The sequence below is a fragment of the Jaculus jaculus genome, chromosome 6 (genome assembly GCF_020740685.1).
Source record: "Jaculus jaculus isolate mJacJac1 chromosome 6, mJacJac1.mat.Y.cur, whole genome shotgun sequence".
Taxonomy (NCBI): Eukaryota; Metazoa; Chordata; class Mammalia; order Rodentia; family Dipodidae; genus Jaculus; species Jaculus jaculus.
Window position 1 is genome coordinate 138,253,926 of NC_059107.1, and position 23,628 is coordinate 138,277,553.

General features: G+C 42.5%; 1 protein-coding gene across 1 annotated transcript in view; it reads right to left on the bottom strand.

The window, feature by feature from the left end:
* Nucleotides 1-9,731: 9,731 nt before the first annotated feature.
* The window catches only part of Ndufa12 (NADH:ubiquinone oxidoreductase subunit A12), a 40,336-nt gene continuing 26,439 nt past the window's right edge, over nt 9,732-23,628 (bottom strand). The window contains exon 4 of the mRNA XM_004650184.2: nt 9,732-10,014. Coding sequence (XP_004650241.1) covers nt 9,834-10,014 — 181 coding nt within the window. The 3' untranslated portion in view covers nt 9,732-9,833. The remainder of the gene's footprint in view (nt 10,015-23,628) is intronic.

Below are 23,628 nucleotides of genomic sequence, written 5' to 3' on the forward strand. Positions count from 1 at the left end.
AGAAAGAAAGGAAGGAAGGAAGGAGGGAGGGAGGGAGGGAAGGAAAGAAGGAAGGAAGAGAAATGAGGGCAAGGTTACCATATTTGTGGAGAGTCATTGAAGAGTTTTAGTTTAGGACTGTGGGGCCTGAGTGTGCGGAGACAGTAGGGAACTGGGCAAGCACAGCTATGTGGCAAATATTAATGACTAGCTCAATTTTCAAGCTAAAACATTCAGGTCAGCCTGTAGAGCCGACTGCCTTCAGATACAATTTCTTTTTTTTTTTTTAGGTTCTTTGGTAAGGCCTACCTAAACAAGGCAGTCATCTGAGGGCACAGAGAAGTACATTGTTTGGAATAAAGAGGGTTTGTTAAAAGAGTGCCACATTTTTGGACAAATCCCCGGTAAGATGGTTATTTTTTCCAGTGGACAAGGCTGCATTTACCTGCTGAGGAATGCTAATCAGGGCACCAGTAGAGCTGGCTGGGCACCCCCAATCTGAGATTATGACTCTCCATGGCAAACATCATTAGTGCCACCCACGGTCCTTCCTCCAGCCTTTGCTCACAGAACTTTAATTTTGATCACCCTCCACATCTTCTGACAAGACTGCTTCTTTCTCCAGCTTCCAGGGATGACTCTTGATTAATAAACCAAACAGTTGTCCTCATGATCCTTGACAGTACAATCATCTATAGACATGAAATATAATTCTGGTCAATGAAATATAAAATCTGCTGAAATTTTTATGTACAACTATTCATCCTCTTTTTTATTGCTTTGAAAAGAGTATCCTAAACCACCCAAAACTGAAAGACTGATACTTACTGATATAAAAATGGCTGGCAATTTTTTTTTGTCTCCTGAATTTTATTGTGACTCAGTTCCATGGCCATGGTACAAGCAATCAGATCTGCAAATCTGTTGACATCCGTGTCACTAGGATTATTGGGCACAGCCATCACACACAGGGCTTCCAAAGACCTGAGAGATCTTCGGATGCACACACAGAGGCTTCATGAACATATGCATCCACTTCAATATGAACTGAGTTATTAAGGCCGCTATTTATCAGTTTTTAGAAGTATATCCTGAAAAGCACTCCTGGCTCAGAATATGCACATATTTTAAAATCAGAAATTTTATAATCAGGGCTCCATCTAGTCAGACAGATGAATAATGCCAATAGCACTCATTAAAGGAGAAATGATACAGTTACATAAGAATTTTATATCAGTGAGGACATTCAGTTGCAAATGAGAGGTCTAAGACAATCTAGATTCAGAAAGAAAAATAAGCTAGCAAAATATATTGGTCCACATGTCTGAAGAGTCTGAATCAAGCGTATAGGTTCAGGCCTGTGTGCAACAGATCCTCTGACGTTAAAATCAGGAATCTGTTTTATTCCTTCTCTTAACTCCACTTGCCCTTTGCATTTTCTTCCTTTTGGGGTTGCCATCTTTGTTGTGGTACCTCCTGGACACACCAGCTATGTGTTCGTCAAGTTTCTTAGAGTAAGGAATTCCATTTCTGTATTTCTATCTAAAATCCTGGACTTAGCTGGGCATGGTGGTGCACACCTTTAATCCCAACACTTGGAGAGGTAGGAGAATCGCTGTGAGTTCGAAGCCAACCTGAGACTACATAGTGAATTCCAGGTCAGCCAGGGCTAGAGTGAGAACCTACCTAACACCTCCCCCCGCCCCCCAAAAAAAGAATCATGGACTTGAGCTACATTGGCATGTCCTAGGTCACTTTTCATTCCTAGACCAATTACTGAGGCTAGTGGGATGTGATATTCTCTGAATTAGAGAATATGTATAGTCATCTCCAATGACCCAGAGGGACTGAAAGTAGCAGGGTAGTCCCAAGAAAAATCTAAGTTCTATGACCAGATACAAGGGCAAGGTACAAACAACTCAAATCCGGAAGCCGGATTCTTGTCCTGACACATCTGGTCTGTGGATCATCCAGAATCAACAGGCCGTCCACCTCCAGGAGACCAGTCACAGTAAATTCCATGTGAAGTGAGCCACGGTTGTACATACCCTTCTCTCGGGGACAAAAGGCTATTTCAATGTTCTGTTCCAAAGGATTTACTAAAAAATATCCACCCCACGTGTCTATTTCAGTAATTCCATTCTGTCCATACATCTTAGAAATATGCAGAGACATGATCTCCCCAGAGCCAGAGCTGACGGATGTGGTTGTACTACTGCCCACTTAGGATGCAACTGTCCTTCATACAAGTTGCACACGTGGGAACAGTGTCTGATTAAGTTGTGTTGAAGGAGAATGATACAAATAGGACTTCTCTGTACACAGGAGCGTGACTTAGTGCAAGATACACGGTAAAGGCCTTTGGGAGCCAATCACATAATTACAAATTCTTGCAATCACCACTGACTTTTTTTTTTTGGAAATATAGCATACCACAATGGTAATTAGCATCAGTTTTTTCTACTATAAAACTGTTCAGTGAGCCTTTTTTTTTTTTTTTTTACTTCGTATTCAGAACTATTTGCATGCCTTAATATTATCCCCAGGAGGGCTTTTACTCTCTGAAATCTCAGTATTTGCAGCTCAGGGCTGTTATTTCATTTTAGTCATCCTCTCACCACCATTAGCATTATTAAATGTAATCAATATTGTTTGATTTCACCATGTATGTCTATACATGTAGAGTCTTAGCGGGTGGATAGTGGGTGTCCGTACACAGATTATCTGTTGGATGACTGTATTGATGCTTCTTCCTCAAAAGGAACAACAGGTACTAAGAAGAAAATAAAATGAGGAAGTCTATGTAAATAAAATAAATAAGGAGAGGAAGTTCCTGTGGAAGTCAGATTAAGTGGACACAGAACATTCTGCTGAGGAGGGTTAAAAAAAAAGGACATCCGTGATGCAGAAGAGAAAGCAACAGTCCAGGCAAAGGCCTGGAGACGATGAAATGGGCTCTTGGAAGACTGGCAAGACTGACAGACACCTCATGGGTGCAGAGAGAAACAAGAAAGAGGAGCACATCGTGAATCCCAGCGAGGATTCCAACAGACCCGAGCCCACTGCCTCTTTTCGGTGAAGCGATTTCTTGGTCAAGGGTACTGTCCTGTGGATGACAAGACAGGTGTTCTTAGGCCATAAATGTTAAGTGTTGGCCAAGGCATGATTGTAAAGTAAGAAGCTCTAAGTGCGTGGAATAACTGCCCACGCCAATAGAAGCCTATCACTATTCCCTTGGAATGAAAGAAGCAGAGTGACGTGAAGCCATCATTCTCATGCTGCTGAGCTTAAACAGGGTTCATGATGGTCTCCAACCACACTGAGCAGATGAGTGGCAGACCCTGAGCTAGGATTTGATCTCCAGATCTCTGTAAGCACCGGGCTGCTTTGTTCAAAATCTTCTGGGATTATTGGCCTAATCCTCGAGGCTCAGTTTCAAAGCCCTTTCTCAAACTTTCATATCAATCTTCAGTGTTGTTCTTTTCATCTCAGACCAGCTAGTCAGTGACTGATTCAAGAGCCTGACCTCAGCTCAGGTTTCCTTCAAGTGCATGAGAGAGGGCACACTGCTTACAAGTCGGTCCGCTGAGATTTGTCCTCCGCTATCCTTCCAGATAAACCCAGGCAGGAATGTGACATGCAACAGAGCACTTCCTCTGCTCCGCGTCTATGAGCCAGGCAAAGGGCTGGATTGGGATAGGCGTGATATAGGAACAGGAATGACCTAAGGAGGAATGGTTGGGAAAACCTGCTCTCTGCCTGAGACAGCTTTCACAGCCGGGGAGAGAGCCAGCTCTGAAGTGATCGAGTGCTGCCAGAAACGGGCACCTGGTGGCCCGTAATCTCCAACACCCCCCCAAAGCAAATGAGTGTTTCACAGAAGAATAGTGACCTTCCTGAATGAGATAAAACCTTGCTCCTAAATTCTGTGGGCGTCTATAGTAATTCCTCTCAAGAGACCTATCTCTAAGTTCACTAAGTGCCAGGCGCTGACAGAGTTAGGCAGCAAAACTGCCTGGGCTGCAGCCTGGACCACTCTGGAAGGACTGGTTTGGTCAGCTAGCTTTTCAATCAACTAGTAAATCAAAATACCCAGGTGCTCTGTGCTGTCTTGGAAATTCGGAGCAGAATAAGGAACTGTACCTTTGCTCTTTCTATTGTTCAAGCTAGGGTCTCACTCTCGCCCAGGCTGGCCTGGAACTCATTCTGAAGTCCAGGCTGACCTTCCTCAGCCTCCTGAGTACTGGGATTACAGTTGTGCACCCTCCACACTTTTCTTAGAGGTACAAGGGAAGAGGCATAGCAATTTGTCCTTACCATTAGAAGTTTCAACATGACCTAGACCCTTGACTTCCTAGTACCTTGACTAAAGAGTTCAGGCCCTATATTCTGTGAGCTTCAGATCCCAGTCTTTGGCACATGTGTCTTACCAGAAAACATACACAAAGCTATCAGGCACTTCCAGCTTCCCATCAGTGTGGTGAATTAATGATACCTTGTGGCTTAGTGAGACATTACATAGTCTCCTGGAGCAGAGCTTGGGACAGACTTGTAAAGGTATTTCTGTCCCTGTCAGGCGACAGGAAACAACTGATGGTAGACTCTACAACCAAATGGATGAAAGTAAAGGAGTGAAATGAAGAATTACATATCAAATGTGGTATAAACCTGCTCCAATAAAGACAACATCTCACAAGTAGCTAGCTCTAATTCTGGTCTGTTCAAGATTTAGTTTTAGGGCTGGAGGGATGTCTTAGCAGTTAAGGTGTTTACCTACATAGTGAATTCAGACCTTACCCTGAAAAAAAAAAAAAGGAGGGGGGGAAATGAAGCCATGGCTCGGCAGTTAAGGCCCTTGCCTGCAAAGCCTAACAACCCAAGTTCAGTTCCCCAGTGCCCAAGTAAAGCCAGATGCACAAAGTGGTGGCACATGCATCTGGAATTTATTTGCAGCAGCTGGAGGCTCTGGCATGCCCATTCTCTTTTCCTTCTCTCTGCTTGCAAATAAATAAAGCTTTTTTTTTTTTTCCTGTTTCTTTGTTGTTGTTTTTTGTTTATTTTTTGAGGTAGGGTCTGACTCTAGCTCAGGCTGACCTGGAACTCACTTTGCATTCTCAGATTGGCCTTGAACTCATAGTGATCCTCCTATGTCTGCTTCCTGAGTACTGGGATTAAAGACATGCACCATCATGCCTGGCTTTTAAAAAAGGTGTTTTTTTTTTTTTTTTTTGGTTTGTTTGTTTTTTACTTTTTCGAGACAGAGAGAGAGAGAAATGGGCCCGTTAGGGCCATTAGCCACTATAAATAAATTTCAGACACATGCTCCACCTTGTGCATCTGGCTTATATAGGTCCTGGGGAATTGAACCTAGGTCCTTTGGCTTCACAGGCAAATGCCTTAACCACTAAGCCTGCTCTCAACCCCAATATAAAGTATTGTTTAAAAAAATTTAGTTTTCCTATAGACACATTGTCACCCTCTAAGCCCTACCCGTCTTTCCTATTGATAAACTGGAAGTGCACTGCTTATTTAGGGATACACCAGAAATCACACTTGTATCCTTATACCTTTGATGACTGCACTAGTCTCTGTAGTTATCCCGAAGTTTTACTGCTTTTTCACTTATTATTTTGGTAAGCAGGTGTATTTGTCCATTGTTTGTTACTATAATACCTGATGCTAGGAAACCTTATAAGAAAAAGATGTTTATTTTGGTTCACAACTTTGGTCAGTGTGGGGAGGAGTAGTGTCTGGACTCGACCTTCTTGTTGGTAGAGTCCTGAGGTGATACACGGAAGGTGACACAAGGTGGCAGACAAGAGGCTTGTGTGTGCATGTCTTCGGGTCACTGTACCTCCAGTATTCAATCATAGGACTCTGATGACCTTTATCCTAACCACTCTCCAAAGGCTCCACCTCTAAACATGGTCATGGGCAGATTAAATCTCTACCTCTTCACACCTCATGATGGGAAGTAAACAGCAATGCACGAACCCTTGGGAGACACACTTAAACCATATCCAACACACAGAGAGATGGTTCCAATGGCTTCCCACCCACCACTCACCTCAGGAACACTTCCACCTCAGGGGAGGGGCAACGCTCACATGCTGCAAATGAAATCCATTCCATCTTCACTTAGGAGCTGAGGACATAAACCTTGAGGTAGGAACTGTTTGTGCAGGAAGGTCAGTGTATTGTGACTCACTGTGACATGAGATTGCTATTTAACTCCCACAGTCCTCTTCTGACCGATGGGCCACAATATTCTCTATTTCTAACCCTCCAGATCTGTGCTACCTTGAGGCAAGTACTCATGGATCCCAGAACAAAAGACTAGGTACTTCCCTTTCCCAAGTATATGTCACCTGATGTCAGTGTGTAGGCAGGGCATAGTATATAATTATAGCACAGCCAAGGGCTAAAAACTTTAAAAAAAATAAATTTCATTTACTTATGTGCAAGCAGGGAAAGAGAAAGAGAGAGAGTGCGAATGGGCACATCAGGGTCTCTTGCCATTGCAAACTCTAGATGCATGAGCCACTTTGTGGACCTGGCTTTACATGGTACTGGGGAGCTGAACTGAGGCAATCAGGCTGTGCAAGCAAGCTCCTTTAAGAGCTGAGGTCTCTCTCCTGCCTAAGGGGCTAAAAGCTTCCAATCATCATAAGTTTCTCTTGTCAGTCCATTTCTAGGAACATTAGAAAACAATGCTTTGGTCTCCAAGAGAGGAGTCAGTGAAGTGGGAGATTAATACAGAATGCAAAATCTCCATCCAGCACAAACCAACTTGTGGTGTTTGATCCTAAGTACATCGGTCAGTCGGCAAAATGCAGATAGCTGCCCAGAAGAGCCCAGTGGACAGGGTCTTCTGAGGGCTCAATTCCACCTGATGCAGCTGAATAAGCGACACGGAAAGGCTGTGAGCAAACCGTTGTTTCTACTGCCAAAGGATGACTTTCAGAACTAGTACTGGTGTGTTTCTGCCCTTTAACTCAGTACTTCACAACCTTGGTTTTAAATGGGACCTCAGGGTGAATGTGTATGTGTGTGTGGGGCGGGGGGGGGGGGGGAGCGCGAGCGCGCGTGCATGCTTCTATTTTGTAGTTGACGAATGACAAAGTTAAGGGCACAAAAAACAATTCCTATGGGTCAGACCTCAATTTAGGACCAGAAACCATGAAACAACTAGAGGACACATGGGGAGAGAACACTGGAAGACTTTCAGAGTAAGACTCTAGTAGCCCAGGGAATTAGACAAACAGCCAACCACTGGGATCTCAAGAAAGAAAAAGCTATTGTAATGCTGAGCAAAACATCAACAGAGTCAACAGACAACCTACAGGATGGGAGAAAATCTTCACTAGTGGCACATCTGAAAGAGGTTTGATATCTAGAATATACCAAGAACTCAAAAAACTAAGTAATAAAAAAAAAAATCAATCTGGACTGGAGAGATGGTTTAGTGGTTAAGGTGCTTACCTGCAAACACAAAGGACCTAGGTTCAATTCTCCAGGACCCACAAAATGCTAGATGCACCAGTGGCTAGAAGCAGTGGCATGCCCATATTCATTCATTCATTCATTCATTCATTCTCTATCTCCCAAATAAATAAATAATATTATTTTAAAAATCAGTCAACACAGTCATAAAATGGGACAGGGAACTGAACAGAGTTCTCAAAGGAAGAAATACACATGGCCAATAAGCATCTAAATGTTCAGAGTTGGAGAGATGGCTTTGTGGTTAAGGCTCTCGCCTGTGAAGCCTAAGGACTCATGCTTGACTCTCCGAGTCCCACATAAGCCAGACACATGTGACGCAAGTGCACAAGGTCACACGTGCACACAAGAAGGCGCACACATCTGGAGTTTGATTACAGCGGCTGGAAGCCCTGGTATGCCAGTTCTCTCTCTGATAAAAAGTAATAATAATTTAAAAAAATGTTCAACATCTCTGGCTATTAGGAAAACACAAAAATACTTTGAGATTCCATCTCACTCAGGTCATAAGTGCTGGTGACAGTGTGGGGAAAGAGGAACCCTCATTCACAGTTTGTGAGTGCAAACTTACACAGCCATTATGAAAATCAGTATGAAGTTCCCTAAAAGAAAAAATCTTAAAGTTTATCTACCATTTGATCCAGCTATACCACTCCTGAGTACATAATGGGAAGAGTCTATAGTTTACTAGATACTTCTCAACCTGAGCTAGAGTGAGACCCTACCTAGAGAAATACAAGAAAGAGAGCAAGCAAGTGAGAGAGAAAGAGAGAGACAGAGACAGAGACAGAGACAGAGGGGGACGGAAGGGAGGAAGGGAGATAGATAGGTAGATAGATGATAGATAGATAGATAGACAGACAGACAGACAGACAGACAGACAGACAGACAGACAAGACAGACAGACAGACGAGGGGGACAGAAGGGAGGAAGGGAGATAGATAGGTAGGTAGGTAGATGATAGATAGATAGATAGATAGATAGATAGGTAGGTAGGTAGGTAGGTAGGTAGGTAGGTAGGTAGGTAGACAGATAGGTATTGGGCAGAAGCACCCTGCAGGAGTAGAAAACACTTGACCCTAAAGCCATAGGCTGTGACAGATATCCCAGTGCCAGAGCTGAGTTACATCCCATAGTGAGCTGTTGGTTAGAGAGGCCCATGAGGTACCCAAAATATTACAGGCCATTGTCAAAGCATTTAAGTTACTCACCTGAATTAAATGTAAAAGTTTACTGCTGAAGACACCACAAGCTGTGGTCTCAGAACATTGAGATCAGGCTAGAACTTAGATGGAAACCAGCTCCCTGTTGGCTAGCTCTCATTAGTGCTGGAAAGTGCTATTTGAGCTGCTGGGGGATAAAGATCACTAACAGTGAGAACAAGCACTGGATCCTGCAAACTATAAAAATCAACCAGCCAGGCAAGATGTGCCCACCAGTACCAGAGGGGCACACAGGCTATGGGGAGAAATAACTGCTCTCTGATTGAATATGAGGCCTGCTCAGTGGGAGGGAATTCATACTTGATAAGGAGAACCAAGTCAGAAGCCTATGGCTTAGGTCATAGATCCTGGAGGGAGGCTTCTACTGTTCTCTGGCTAAAAGGGAGAGATTATGCTCATCAAAAAGTCTTCTAAATGCCTATGTTTATCACCTCTGATCCACACTACTCTCAGTCTTGTCTAGAAAACCTTCTTTTGACCGATGGCAGCAAATACAGGGGGGCCCAAGCCCCATCCGAATAAGGAAAGAAAGCCAACTACCTAGCATGAGACAAGCCATCTCTATCACAGCGGCCAGGGCCCTGGAGACAGTACAGAAGACGCGGCAGATCCAACATGAGTGCTGCTTTCACAGCTATCCAAGAACCTCCTCCAGGGAGATTGGGGTAGTACTGCAGAGACTCAAAACTCATCAAAGCCGAAAATAAGAGGCTGCAGAGAGCTCAACATTACAAGAGAATTTTAACATGTCCTCCAAGTCTCAGAGAAAATTGCAGACAAGGGGGCAGACAGAATGGAAGAGCCACATAATGGGAAGATATACTTTGAAGCTTTGTCCTCTCAACCGAGACTGAATGGCATATTCATGACCCCATATGATTACTGTAACTCCACTGAGGAGGGCTTTTGGTGGACTGGGGCTGGGGAGAGGGGACATAAGTGTACAAACCAGTGAGAATGTGACCAACTCTTAATATGTTCATATATTAAGTTGTCAACAAAAAAATTTTAAAGTACACAAAAAACTCTGCTTGGTTAAACAATTTTAATCAATTTTAACAGTAAGCAATAGAAGTACAATTACATGGAAAGCCCCACATTTTGCTGTTGAAATAGTCTTCTCTGTCTTTACTTGTAAGGTGTTGAGGGTGGGACCCATTCATGAATCTTCTTTCTAGTAGTGGAATATGGTACATACTGTTCTGGAGTGCCAGTCACATTGAATTTATGGGTTGTCCAGATGAATTTACGAGCAATAGGTGGTTTTGTTGTTGGAGGCTCATCAGTCATGCAGTGAAGCCAGCGATGCCTTAGGGGGGAAAGACAGTTGCTATTAAGACGCAGTACAGCCGAGGGGGCGGAGGGCTCACAGGCCAGCTCAGAGCTACGTTGCTGCTTGAGTTCCTATCTCCACTCCCCGCTCACCTGCTCTACTGTTTTATGCCTCGGGATTTTCCACAGAGGATCTCTACTTCCCAGGGACGATACAAAGATCAAATGTGGTAGGACACATAAATCAGCTAGACAAACCCTTCCACACGGCAGGTACTCAACAAATCTAGTCATTACCATCAGTATATTTCAACAAAGCTAGGACCTTACCCATTTTCAGATATATTATATTTATGTATCTTGAAGACAAAATGCTGACAAATCAGATCACAGTAATAATAATAATATGAATCCTAATCTAGACATAAAGATGCTATCTTAGGACTGGGGTGATGGCTTAGTGGTGAAAAGTGCTTGCTTGCAAAGTCTGTTGGCCTGGATTCCCAAGACTCCATATAAAGCCAGATGCATAAAATGGCAATTACATTTGGAGCTGGTTTGCAGTGGCAAGAGGACCTAGTGGACCTAGTTTCACTCTTTATCTCTCTCAAATAAACAAATAAATATTTTAAAGATGTTATCATAGAATTGATTGTGTACTATACTAGTATTAGAGGTTAAGGACTATTCTAAACATTTGTTTGTTTTTATGTTTTTAAATATTTATTTAAAAGCTAGGGCTGGAGCCAGGTGGGATGGTCCATGCCTTTAATCCCAGCACTGGGAGGCAAAGGTAGGAGGACCATTGTGAGTTCGAGGCCACCCTGAGACTCCATAGTGAATCCCAGGTCAGCCTGGGCTACAGTGAGACCATACCTCGAAAAACCAAAAAAAAAAAAAAAAAAAAAAGAAGGCTAGCATCAGGGAAATGCAGATTAAAACTACATTGAGGGCTGGAGAGATGGCTTAGCAGTTAAGCGCTTGCCTGTGAAGCCTAAGGACCCTGGTTCGAGGCTCGGTTCCCCAGGTCCCACGTTAGCCAGATACACAGGGGGGCGCACGCGTCTGGAGTTCGTTTGCAGAGGCTGGAAGCCCTGGCGCACCCATTCTCTCTCTCTCCCTCTATCTGTCTTTCTCTCTGTGTCTGTCTCTCTCAAATAAATAAATTAAAAAAAAAAAAAACTACATTGAGATTCCATCCCACTCCTGTCAGATTGGCCACCATCATGAAAACAAATGATCATAAATGTTGGCGGGGATGTGGAAAAACAGGAACCCTTCTACACTGCTGGTGGGAATGCAATCTGGTCCAGCCATTGTGGAAATCAGTGTGGAGGTTCCTAAAACAGCTAAAGATTGAGCTACCATATGACCCAGCTATAGCACTCCTAGGCATAGATCCGAAGGAATCATCTCATTTCCTTAGAAGTACGTGCTCAACCATGTTTATTGCTGCTCAATTTATAATAGCTGGGAAATGGAACCAGCCTAGATGTCCCTCAACTGAGGAGTGGATAATGAAGATGTGGCACATTTATACAATGGAGTTCTACTCAGCAGTAATGAAAAATGAAGTTATGAAATTTGCAGAAAAATGGATGGACCTGGAAAGGATTATACTAAGTGAGGTAACCCTGGCCCAGAAAGCCAAGCGCCACATGTTCTCTCTCATATGTGGATCCTAGCTATGGATGATTGGGCTTCTGCCTGAGAAATAAAATACTTAGTAGCAGAGGCCAGTAAGTTAAAGAGGAGAAATAAAGGGAAGAGAAAGGAAGGGAGGAGGGTACTGAATAGGTTGATATTGTATACATGTAAGTACAATGATTGAGATGGGGAGGTAATATGATGGAGAATGTAATTTCAAAGTGGAAAGTGGGGGGGGGGGAATTACCATGGGATATTTTTTTATAATCATGGAAAATGCTAATAAAAAAAATTTTTTTAAAAAGGCTAGGGTTGGAGAAATGGCTCAGTGGTTAAAGGTGCTTGCTTGCAAAGCCTGATAGCCAGGTCTGATTCCCCAGTGCCCACGTGGAGTCAGATGGACAACGTTTCAGTGGCAGGAGGTCGTGGCATGCTTGCTCATGCTGTCTTCTCTCCCCACTGACTCTCTTCTCTCTCAAAAGAAAATCAATTTTTAAATTATTTATTTTCATCTGAGACAAAGAGAGTGAGTATACCAGGGCCTCTCGCCACTGCAAATGATTCCTGACACACATGCCACCTTGTGCATGTGGTTTATGTGGGTCCTGGAAAACAGAACCTAGATCCTTAGGCTTTGCAGGCAAGTGCCATAACAGCTAAGCCATCTCTCCAGCCCAGAAAATAAAATTTTTTAAAAAATGTATTTGACAGAGGAGAGAAAAAGAAAGAGAGAGCGAGTGCATGCCAGGGCTTCCAGCCTCTGCAAATGACCTCTAGATGCATGCACCACTTTGTGCATCTGAGTTTATGTGGGTACTGCGGAATTGAACCCAGGCCTGCAAAAAACAACAAAAAGAGACAAGTAATGAAAAGCATCTCATCTCAAAGTTTGAGGGATTAAAAAAAAAAAAAACAGAATAAAGCAGGAATGAGGCTAAAAAATATGTAGGAAAAGAAGCAGGAATGAGGAGCCATCACATGAGATCCCTCAGGAACTTGGAGCTCACAAGACAGTGATAACAGGAGAAAAGACAGTCGTAAATGCATCTCCAAGGGGAAAAGTGATTCCTCCACTACAAAGAAAGGGAAGAGGTTTCATTTAAAATAAGTAAAAGTAATACCAAGAAAAATGAACTACATTAGGTAAGCCTAACAAGTTTTGTTAGTAGCAATGTTTATCAGACACAGCTAAGTAATTGGCTGAAACTAATAAAAACTGATAAAACTAATAAAACTAATAAAAACTATCTGAATCCAAAGTTAATTGTATCAGGATCAGTTTTTATGAGGATCCACAAAGAATGAAGATGCCTTCTCAAGCTGAACTGGCTTCTGTCTTATGCCCTCTGAAGGGAATGGGGTTACTCAAAGCACTCTGGACCTACAAGCCAGGAATATGGAAACCCTTGTGGCTGCCACTGGTGAGACAGGCTCCAGTACCCACTAAGAGGGATTAGCTATCAAAGGCAAGACTGTCACTTGCTAAGGGGCTTTGCATGAGCTTAAGGTACAGCAGCAATATGTGACTTTCACCCTGTCACGTCAGCTTCAGTAACTGAAGAAAACTTTTATTCAAAGTAATTACTATCAAGACGGTTGAAGGTTAAAATATCTGAGGAACCACAGTCCAAAGCTTACGTATGTCTATTCAGTTATGTGAAGAACTGAAGAGCTCAAAGAGAAGCAGCAAATGCTCAAGCAAGATAAGTTTTATCAAAACACATAAATATGAACATGTTAATCACAGCAAGGGCACAGGCAAGCATTAGGGAATAAGTAAACAATAATCCATAATCCTATGGCAGTTCATAAAATATATATATATATATATATATATATATATGAGGCCAGGCATGGTGGTACATGCTTTAAAATCCAGCACTCAGGAGGCAAAGGTAGGAGGACCACTGTGAGTTCAAGGCCACCTTGAGACTACAAAGTGAATTCCAGGTCAGCCTGGGTTAGAGGGAGACCCTACCTTGAAACCCCCCAGGCAAAAAAAGAAAAAAGAAATAAAAAGCATACCTTATAGATTTCTACACCAAAGAATTTTATTTTCAAAACGAAATCTTCAACTAGGTCGTGCTTAAACTACCTATAGTTGCCAATGTGCCAAGAGCACTGTGCACAAAATTGTTGATGTTATCTAGAGACAAAGTATAAACTTACTTAAGCTTGATATAGTCAGTGAAACTGCAAATGAAGGGACTGGTGAAAGGGAAAATGTTACAAAATGAGTATTTTTAATGAGAAGGTATCATTTTGGGGAAAATTCAGTACTCAAAAATAATGAAGTTGTATAAAAATAAATGGAAACAAAGATATTAAATGATAATTACTGTAATCCTGTCCACTGTATCTATCCAACCCAAGATGAGATTTAAAAAAAATGAAAACCCAAGCCGGGCGTGGTGACGCACGCCTTTAATCCCAGCACTCGGGAGGCAGAGGTAGGAGGATTGCTGTGAGTTCAAGGCCACCCTGAGACTCCTTAGTGAATTCCAGGTCAGCCTGGGCTAGAGTGAGACCCTACCTCAAAAAAACTCAAAAAAAAAAAAAAAAAGATAAAAAGAAAACCCAAGCACATAGTTCATTACAAGATGGCCAGCTCAAATCTTGTTCACACAATGACTATTTAATTACTGCAACCTGAATCAAAATGCCATGGGATCTTCAGAGTTTGACAATGTAATTCTAAGAATCAGCTGGAAGTCTACTAACAAAATGGTGAAAACTTGTAGTAGTCAGGACTGGCACTACTAGACGTCGAAAAGAAGTCTTACACCATTCAAACGCCGTAACAGCAGGCAGAAGGACACTGAACAGTGCCCTCGCTCCCCACAGCAGACCAGTGCAGCACTAGGAAATGCTAGCTCTTCAAATCGCCGGGGAATAAACATCTCTCAACAAACTGCTAGGATGACTTGGCTATGAAAGAAAAATCAGAGCCAGGTGTGGTGGCGCACGTCTTTAGCCCTAGTACTCAGGAGGCAGAGGTAGGAGGATCACTGAGTTCAAGGGCACCCTGAGACTACATAGTGAACCCAGGTCAGCCTAGACTAGAGTGAGACCCTACCTCAAGAAACCAAAAATAACTAAATAAAAGAAGAGTCAAGTTAGATTTCTCATCATCTATCAGATAGATCCCCGATGGGTTACAAGTGCCACACGGGGGCTGAGGGGCGGTGCCGCAGAGCACAAGAGCACTTCCACTGCAAGCATGAGGGCCTAAGGGCCCGAGACCCGGAGCTCGACTCCTCAGCACCCACATAAGCAGCTGGGCATTGGCACAAACATCTGTAAGCCAGGCCTGTGGGGAGCAGAGACCCAAGAATTGCTAGGGAAAAGAGGCAAGCTCAGCGTAAGTAAGAAAGGGAGGCAGAGCTATGAAGTGGAACATCAGCTATTCCTCTCTGGCCACAAAAGGCGAGCACAACGGTTGCCGGCAAGCTCTCTCTGCGTGAGTGCGTGCACCACACATACTACTTGTACATGTGACAAAGTGTTCCGATGTAACGGTTCACATAATCATCTTTACAATGCATACTGATAGTTATAAACACGAAAGACCATTCATAAGCTCAATATTAAATGCCATATAAAATATATATATGGGGGCTGGAGAGATGGCTTAGTGGTTAAGTGCTTGCCTGTGAAGCCTAAGGACCCCGGTTCGAGGCTCAATTCCCCAGAACCCATGTTAGTCAGATGCACAAGGGGGTGCACGCATCTGGAGTTCATTTGCAGTGGCTGGAGGCCCTGGCGCACCCATTCTCTCTCTCTCTCTCTCTCTCTGCCTCTTTCTCTCTCTGTCTGTCACTCTCAAATAAATAAATAAAAATGAACAAGAAAAATAAAAAATAAATAAAATATTAAAAAATATAAAATGTCATAAAGAAAAAAAGCTGACAGACTTATTAAACTTTGAAACACTATGTCCTAAAACAGTGCAAATGAGATTTTAAAGGCTAAAAGAGGAGGCTGGAGAGATGGCTCAAGTGGCTAAGGCACTTGTCTGCAATGCCTTAAGACCTGGGTTCAAGTCCCCAGTACCCAGGTATAGCCAGATGCACAAAGTGGCACAAAAGAACTGTAATACACAGAAAAAGACTCATCTGCCATTACAAATCTAAAAGCAATACCTAGAGCTGGGGAGGTGGTTCAGCAAGTAAAGGCACTTGCTTACAAAGCTTCCCAGCCAGGGTTCAATTCCCCAACACCCACATAAAGCCAAAAGAACCAATTGTCTCATGTGTCCGGAGTTTGTAGTAGCAAGAGGTTGTGATGCAACCATTCTCATTCCCATTCCCATTCTACTTCTATCTCTCCTATCTCATATATAAAAATATTTTAAAGAAGAAAAAAGAAAGGCCAGGTACGGTAGTGCACGCCTTTAATCTCAGCACTTGGGAGGCAGAGGTAGGAGGATCACCGTGAGTTTGAGGCCATCCTGAGACTACATAGTGAATTCCAGGTCAGTCCGGGCTAGAGTGAGACCCTACCTCAAAAAACAAACAAAAAAAGAAAGAAAGAAAGAAAGAAAGACAGAAAGACAGAAAGAAAGAACGCTAAACACCCAACAAAAAATTGGATGAAGATATTAAAAGTTGTAGAAGCAGCCGGGCATGGTAGCACACACCGTTAACCCCAGATCCCAGTACTCAGGAGGCAGAGGTAGGAGAATTACCTTGAATTCAAGGCCACCGTGAGACTACATAGTGAATTTTAGTTCAGTATGGGCTAAAGTGAGACCCTACCTCGAGGAAAAAAAGAAAAATTGTAGAAGAACAAAGTGAAAATAGCAAACCAAAAAATTTGAGAAATAAAAATTAAAACAAGGAGGACTGTGTTTTTATCACATTTGGGGCCCTGGGTTCAACACCTAATACCTTCCTGACAAAAATTTTATTTACTAAACTGGCTAGTAAAGTTTTTAAAATTATTTTTATTTGTATACTTAATTACGAAAGTTATAGAGAAATCAACACTAGTATGTTTGTTTATTTCTCTAATATGTTGAGATTGGGTCATGCTATGTAGCCCTGGCTGGCTTCAAACTTGTGTCAATCTTCCTGCCTCAGCCTTCCAAATACAGATAGATGTGAGTCACCAGTCCCCCCCAACCCACACTGCTGACTACATTTACCCTGAGAGTATAAACAGGCCTTTTTAGAGGGCAATTTGATAATGGGTACAAAAAGCAAACAAACAAACAAACAAAAAAAAAACCCAACAGGGCCTGTTTGCTTTATTTAACAGTCTTGCTTACAGGAATTGCCTGTAGGAAATAAGGCCTCTGGGGCAAATACTTACACCCAAGGATGTTTGTTGGTCACAGCCTTCACAGTGAGAAAATGGAAAGAACAAAACTGAGAATTGCTGGGAGTTAGAGGCCCAGCCTGAGACTACAGAGTGAGTTCCAGGTCAGCCTGGGCTAGAGTAAGACTCTAGCTTGGAAAAAAAAAGAAAAAGAAAAAGAAAAACCAGGAAAAAAAAAAAAAAATCAAAGGATGTATTGCATAGAAAACAATCAAATGGTGTGTGTGGGGGGGAGTGGGATTGTGCAGGCCTTTAATCCCAGCACTTGGGAGACAGGGGTAGAAGGATCAAAGTGAGTTTGAGGCCACCCCGAGACTACATTGTGAATTCCAGGTCAGCCTGGGCTAGAGAGAGACCCTACCTCAAAAACAAAAAAAAAAGGGGGGGAGGGGGCTGGAGGGACGACTTAGCCGTTAAGGCATTTGCCTGCAAAACCAAAAAACCCAGGTTCAATTCCCCTGGACCCACAATAGCTAGGTGCACAAGGAGGCACATTGTCTAGAGTTTGTTTGCTGTGGCTGGAGGCCCTGGTGCACCCATTCTCTCTCTCTCTGTCTCCCTCTTTCTCTCTGTCAAATAAATAAATAAAGCCGGGTACATGCCTTTAATCCCAGTGCTTGGGAGGCAGAGAAGGATCACCATGAGTTCGAGGTTAGTTAATACCAGGTCAGCCTGGACCACAGTGAGATCCTCCCTCGAAAAACCAAATAAATAAGTAAATAAATAAAAAAGGTTTAAAAAAAAAAACAAAAAATGATATGTATCAAAATGTTTGTGTCCATATGTAGAAATAATAGGTTGTTTTCTGTACTAATCATATAAGAAGAAAGCAAGAAAAATCTTTCTAATTCAAACAGTTTAGGAGATCCCACCCAAGTCATCTGCCATTATTTTGAGACTATAAATAGGTTTTAACTACTTCTAACCTCACTTCACTCCACTTCAGACATAATTTAAAAAGAAAAAAATTCACTTCCTCTAAAATACTCAAAATGATTTAATGCCAAAAAAGACTATTTCTCTCAGTCTACCTTAATGGTAATTTTTTTTTTTTCTCATTTGTATTTATTTATTTGAGAGTGACAGAGAGAGAGAAAATGGGCATGCCAGGGCCTCCGGCCACTGCAAACGAACTCCAGACACGTGCGCCTCCCTGCACATCTGGCTAAATTGGGTCCTGGAGAATCGAGCCTCCAACCAGCGTCCTTAGGCTTCAGAGGCAAGCGCTTAACCACTAAGCCATCTCTCTAGCCCTTGTTTTTGTTTTTTGAGGTAGGGTTTCACTCTAGCCCAGGCTGACCTGGAACTCACAGTGATCCGTCTACCTCTGCCACCCAAGTGCTGGGATTACATGTGTGCACCACCGCCCTTGCTCTAATTTTTTTTAAGTTAATTCTATAATATAGCATCATTTCCTAACAATACATGAACGATGCTGAAAATGGCTTTTGTGTGCACAAATAGGGGCCAGAGGTCAACACTGGTTGTCTTCTTCAATTTTTCTCCACCTTATTTTCCAAGTCAGGGTCTCTCACTGAACCTGGAGCTCACTGATTATTAGGCTAGAATAGCTAGCCACCAAAACCAAAGGATCCTCCCGTCTGCCGCCTCAGGGTTGGGATTCCAGGTATGTCCACTGCCTCTAGCTTTTGTAGGGATCCAAACTCAGGTCTCCATACTTACATGTAAGCACTTCCCCAACTGAGCCATCCTCTTAGTACCCCACACCCAATTAAAAAAAAACACACACACACCTAGGGCTGGAGAGATGGCTTAGTAGTTACAGCACTTGCTTGCAAAGCCTAAGCGCCAGGTTCAGTTCTCCAGATCCCACAGAAGCTATATGCACATGTGATGGAGCACGCATCTGGAGTTCGTTTGCAGTGGCTAGAGGCCCTGGCATGCCCATTCTCTCTCTCCTCTCAGTCTTTCTGCTTATAAATAAATAAATGAAATATTTTTAAAAATCAAAACAGTGTGGTAAACTGGATATATATCTGCAGAAGGATGAAAATAAATTCTTCTCTCCATGCACAAGAATTAAGTCCAAATGGATTAAAGACCTTACCATCAAACCTGAAACTCCAAAACTACTAGAGGAAAAAGTAGGGGAAACCCTTCAACATATTGGTCTTGGCAAAGACTTTCTGAATACAACCCCAGTTGCTCAGGCAATAAAACCACAGATTAATCACTGGGACCTCATGAAGTTACAAAGATTTTGTACTGCAAAGGACACTGTGAATAAAGCAAAGAGGCAACCTACAGAATGGGAAAAAATCTTCGCCAGCTGTATATCTGATAGAGATTAATATCTAGGATATACAAAGAACTCAAAAAGTTAAATAATAAGGAATCAGACAAGCCAATCAAAAAATGGGCTATGGAGCTAAATAGAGCATTCTTAAAGGAAGAAATACGAATGGCATATAACCATCTAAAAAAATGTTCTATGTCACTAGTCATCAGGGAAATGCAGATTAAAACTACACTGAGATTCCATCTCACTCCTGTCAGATTGGCCACCATCATGAAAACAAATGATCATAAATGTTGGCGGGGATGTGGAAAAACAGGAACCCTTCTACACTGCTGGTGGGAATGCAATCTGGTCCAGCCATTGTGGAAATCAGTGTGGAGGTTCCTAAAACAGCTAAAGATTGAGCTACCATATGACCCAGCTATAGCACTCCTAGGCATAGATCCGAAGGAATCATCTCATTTCCTTAGAAGTACGTGCTCAACCATGTTTATTGCTGCTCAATTTATAAAAGCTGGGAAATGGAACCAGCCTAGATGTCCCTCAACTGATGAGTGGATAATGAAGATGTGGCACATTTATACAATGGAGTTCTACTCAGCGGTTAAAAAAAAATGAAGTTAAGAAATTTGCAGAAAAATGGATGGACCTGGAAAGGATTATACTAAGTGAGGTAACCCTGGCCCAGAAAGCCAAGCGCCACATGTTCTCTCTCATATGTGGATCCTAGCTACAGATAACTGGGCTTCTGCCTGAGAAGGAAAATACTTAGTAGCAGAGGCCAGTAAGTTAAAAAGGAGACATAAAGGGAAGAGAAAGGAAGGGAGGAGGATACTTAATAGGTTGATATTGTATATATGTAAGTACAATGATTGTAATGGGGAGGTAATAAGATAATCAGAAGCAGCCAGCCTGACAAAAAGTACACACCGGTGCAGTGGTGGCACACAGCCTTGGTGGATAGCCAATGGCTTTCTGATTGACTAAGAGATCTGCTCAGTGGAAAGGAACCCATATCTGGAACTGGGAACTGGGTCTGAATCCTATGGAGACAAAGATTATGCTCTTCAATGTCAAGCAGCCACTAGTCTTTGGCTAAAAGAGGGGTTACACATCCATCAAACTCTCCCTAAATTAATAATGCTTATCCAATTCAACCTAGGCTGGCTACACTTTCCATTGGAGATTTTTTTTTCTTCTTTTTCAGAAGGTAGCAAGACCCAAGGAGATAAACCACCCCTCAAATCTCAGTCATGGCCCAGGCAAAACCACAGAGGAAATGAGGAGAAGAGCAACAGTGTTGCTTCTATGGTGAGCCTGATAATCAGTGCCAGGGTGAAGGAGACAGACACTGAAGATACTCAACATATACTAAAGCAGAAATCCAAAGGCTCCTGAGAGCTCATCACTGAAGTAGACTTAAATCACACCCACCAAGGCTCAGAGAATTTTGCCCAAGAGGGGTTGGAAAGATTTTAAGAGCCACAGGCTGGGATGTCATGCCCAGAGGCAGTTCCTCCCCCCAATAATTGACTGCAGCTCCCACAACACATAACTCACAAAGCCATGGGGAATACCAGCAACCCTACTGAGGAGGGCCCCTTGTGGAATTGGGGCAGGGAGGAGGGAAAAGATGGTACTAACACATGATATATCCATACAAAGTACGTTCTTTTTAAAAAAAAAAAAATCTAGGTGTCAATCTGGGCCTGATGGCACACTCCTTTAATCCCAACGCTCAGGGGGAAGAAGTAGGATGACTGCTGTGAGTTCCAAGCCACCCTGAGAGTACATAGTGAGTTCCAAGAAAGCCTGGGCTAGAGTGAGACCCCCACCTCAAAAAAGAATCTTGGGCTGGAAAGATGGCTTAGCAGTTAAGGCATTTTTCTGCAAAGCCAAATGACCCAGGTAAGCCAGATGCACAAATAGACACATGTGTCTGGAGTTTCTTTGCAGTGGCTAGAGGCCTTGATGTACCCATTCTCTCTCCTTCTCTCTCTCTCTCTGATAAATAAATGAAAAAAAAAAAGGAGACATAAAGGGAAGAGAAAGGAAGGGAGGAGGGTACTGAATAGGTTGATATTGTATATATGTAAGTACAATGATTGAGATGGGGAGGTAATATGATGGAGAATGGAATTTCAAAGGGGAAAGTGTCAGGGGGAAGGGAGGGAATTACCATGGGATATTTTTTTAATAATCATGGAAAATGCTAATAAAATTTTTTTTAAAAAAGTAAATAAACCAACTATAATTTAACATGTGTTGAAAGGGATTAAAAATATCAAAATCTGAAAAAAAAATCAAAACAGAGATGAGTGTGGTAGCATACATAATTTTTAAATTTTTTTATGTATTTATTTGAGAAAGAAGGAGAAAAATGCAGGGGATAGAAAAAATAAATGGATGTGATCAGTGATGCATGTATGGAAATACCACGTATAAGTATGGAAAACAAAACATTTGTGATAATCTTAAAGGGAAATAAAGCAGAAGGGATCTGTGGAAGAGTCAAGATAACCTTTAAGTCTTGTCTTGAGTAAACAAGAGGGAAATAAGTGGCCAGAGCACTCTGCTGGGAAAGTCTGTTAGTCCACCTATTCACTGGGCATTGAACAACTGGAAAAAAAAATCAAATACATCAAATGTATAGATGTAACGTAAAATGCTTAAAGCATGTAATTAATTAAATTTGCAAATAGGTGTAACTATTTAGGAGAATGTATTCCTTTCCATCCAAGTTTGTCAAACATTTATCCGAGAAAAGAGGAAATGACTGTTCTTTATTTTTATGCAAAAAGTATTCAATTAACTAATCTTGTTATCCTATTTATAAACTGAACCTTAAGGCTTAAGAACCACAGCATAAGATTTACAGTTGTAATAAACAGGATGTTAATTTTAAACACAGATTGTCATTGATCTTTTCATTGTACAAAAGTCCTCAGACGGTGGAAGGTGCACACTGGCAAGAGAATGTTCGGTGAGAAGGAGGAGACATCTGGGATACATTAAGTGAGAAAGGAAGGAAGCCACAAACTTTGCGCAAATGTCAGAAACAAACCTTCTAAGGAGGATTTGACAGTAGACTGCAGTCCCTTCTCCTCACTGTCACTTCTAGGGGAGGGAGGGACACACCTGTAGCCCCAGCCACTCAGGCCAAGGCAGGAGAATCAATCACCTACACCTAGTACTTCAGGGCCAGTCTAGGCAACACAGCAAGGCCATCTCTTTAAAAAAAATTTTTTTTTATTGGGCTGGAGAGATGGCTTAGCAGTTAAGCACTTGCCTGTGAAGCCTAAGGACCCTGATTCGAGGCTCAATTCCCCAGGACCCACGTTTGACAGATGCACAAGGGGGCGCAGACGTCTGGAGTTCATTTGCAGTGGATGAAGGCCCTGGCGTGCCCGTTCTCCCCCCACCCCCCGCCTCTTTCTCTCACTGTCTGTCGCACTCAAATAAATAAAAATACAAATTAAAAAAATTATTTGATTTATTTACGATTTATTTATGTATTTGAGAGAGAGGAAGAGGCAGATGAAGAGAATGTGCACGTCAGGTGTTGCAGTGTGGTTCGCATTGCTGGCAGAAATCACCCAACCAAGAGCAGCTTCTGGGAAAAAGGTTTATTTTGGCTTTCAGGCTTGAGGGGGAAGCTCCACGATGGCAGGGGGAAAATGATGGCATGAGCAGAGGGTGGACATCAGCCCCTGGCCAACATAAGGTAGACAATACTAACAGGAGAGTATGCCAAACACTGACAAGGGGAAACTGGCTATAACACCCATAAGCCTGCCCCCAACAATACACTCCCTCAAGGAGGCTTTAATTTCAAATTGCCATCAGCTGGGGAACCTAGCATCCAGAACACCTAAGTTTATGGGGGACACCTGAATCAAACCACCACACCAGGGTCTCTAGCCACTGCAAATCAACTCCAGACACATGTGCCCCCCTTGTGGAGTTGGCTTATATAGGTACTGGGGAGTCCAACCTGGGGCCTTAGACTTCACAGGCAAGCGCCTTAACCACTAAGCCATCTCTCCAACCCCATCCATCTCTTAAAAAAATTCCTTCTCTACACAAAATCAGACCCTCGAATATTTGAAAAGTTAAAGTGCTTGTTTCCAAGCCAAGGAATTAAAGAGTTTATTTTTGTTATTACCATATTTCTCTGGATTTCAAGCTTTCTATAAGCTACATATTTTTATAATCAGGGTTTGTCACTGTTTTTCAAATATTTTCATTCTTTGCAAGCAGAAATATAAAGGGAAGGAGGAAGGGAGAGAAGGGAGCGAAAGGGTGTCCCAGAGCCTCCTGCCACTGCAAATGAACTCTAGATGCATGCACCACTTCGTACATGTGGCTTTACATGGGTCCTGACGAGTTAAGCCCAGGCTGTGAGGATTTGCAAACAAGTACCTT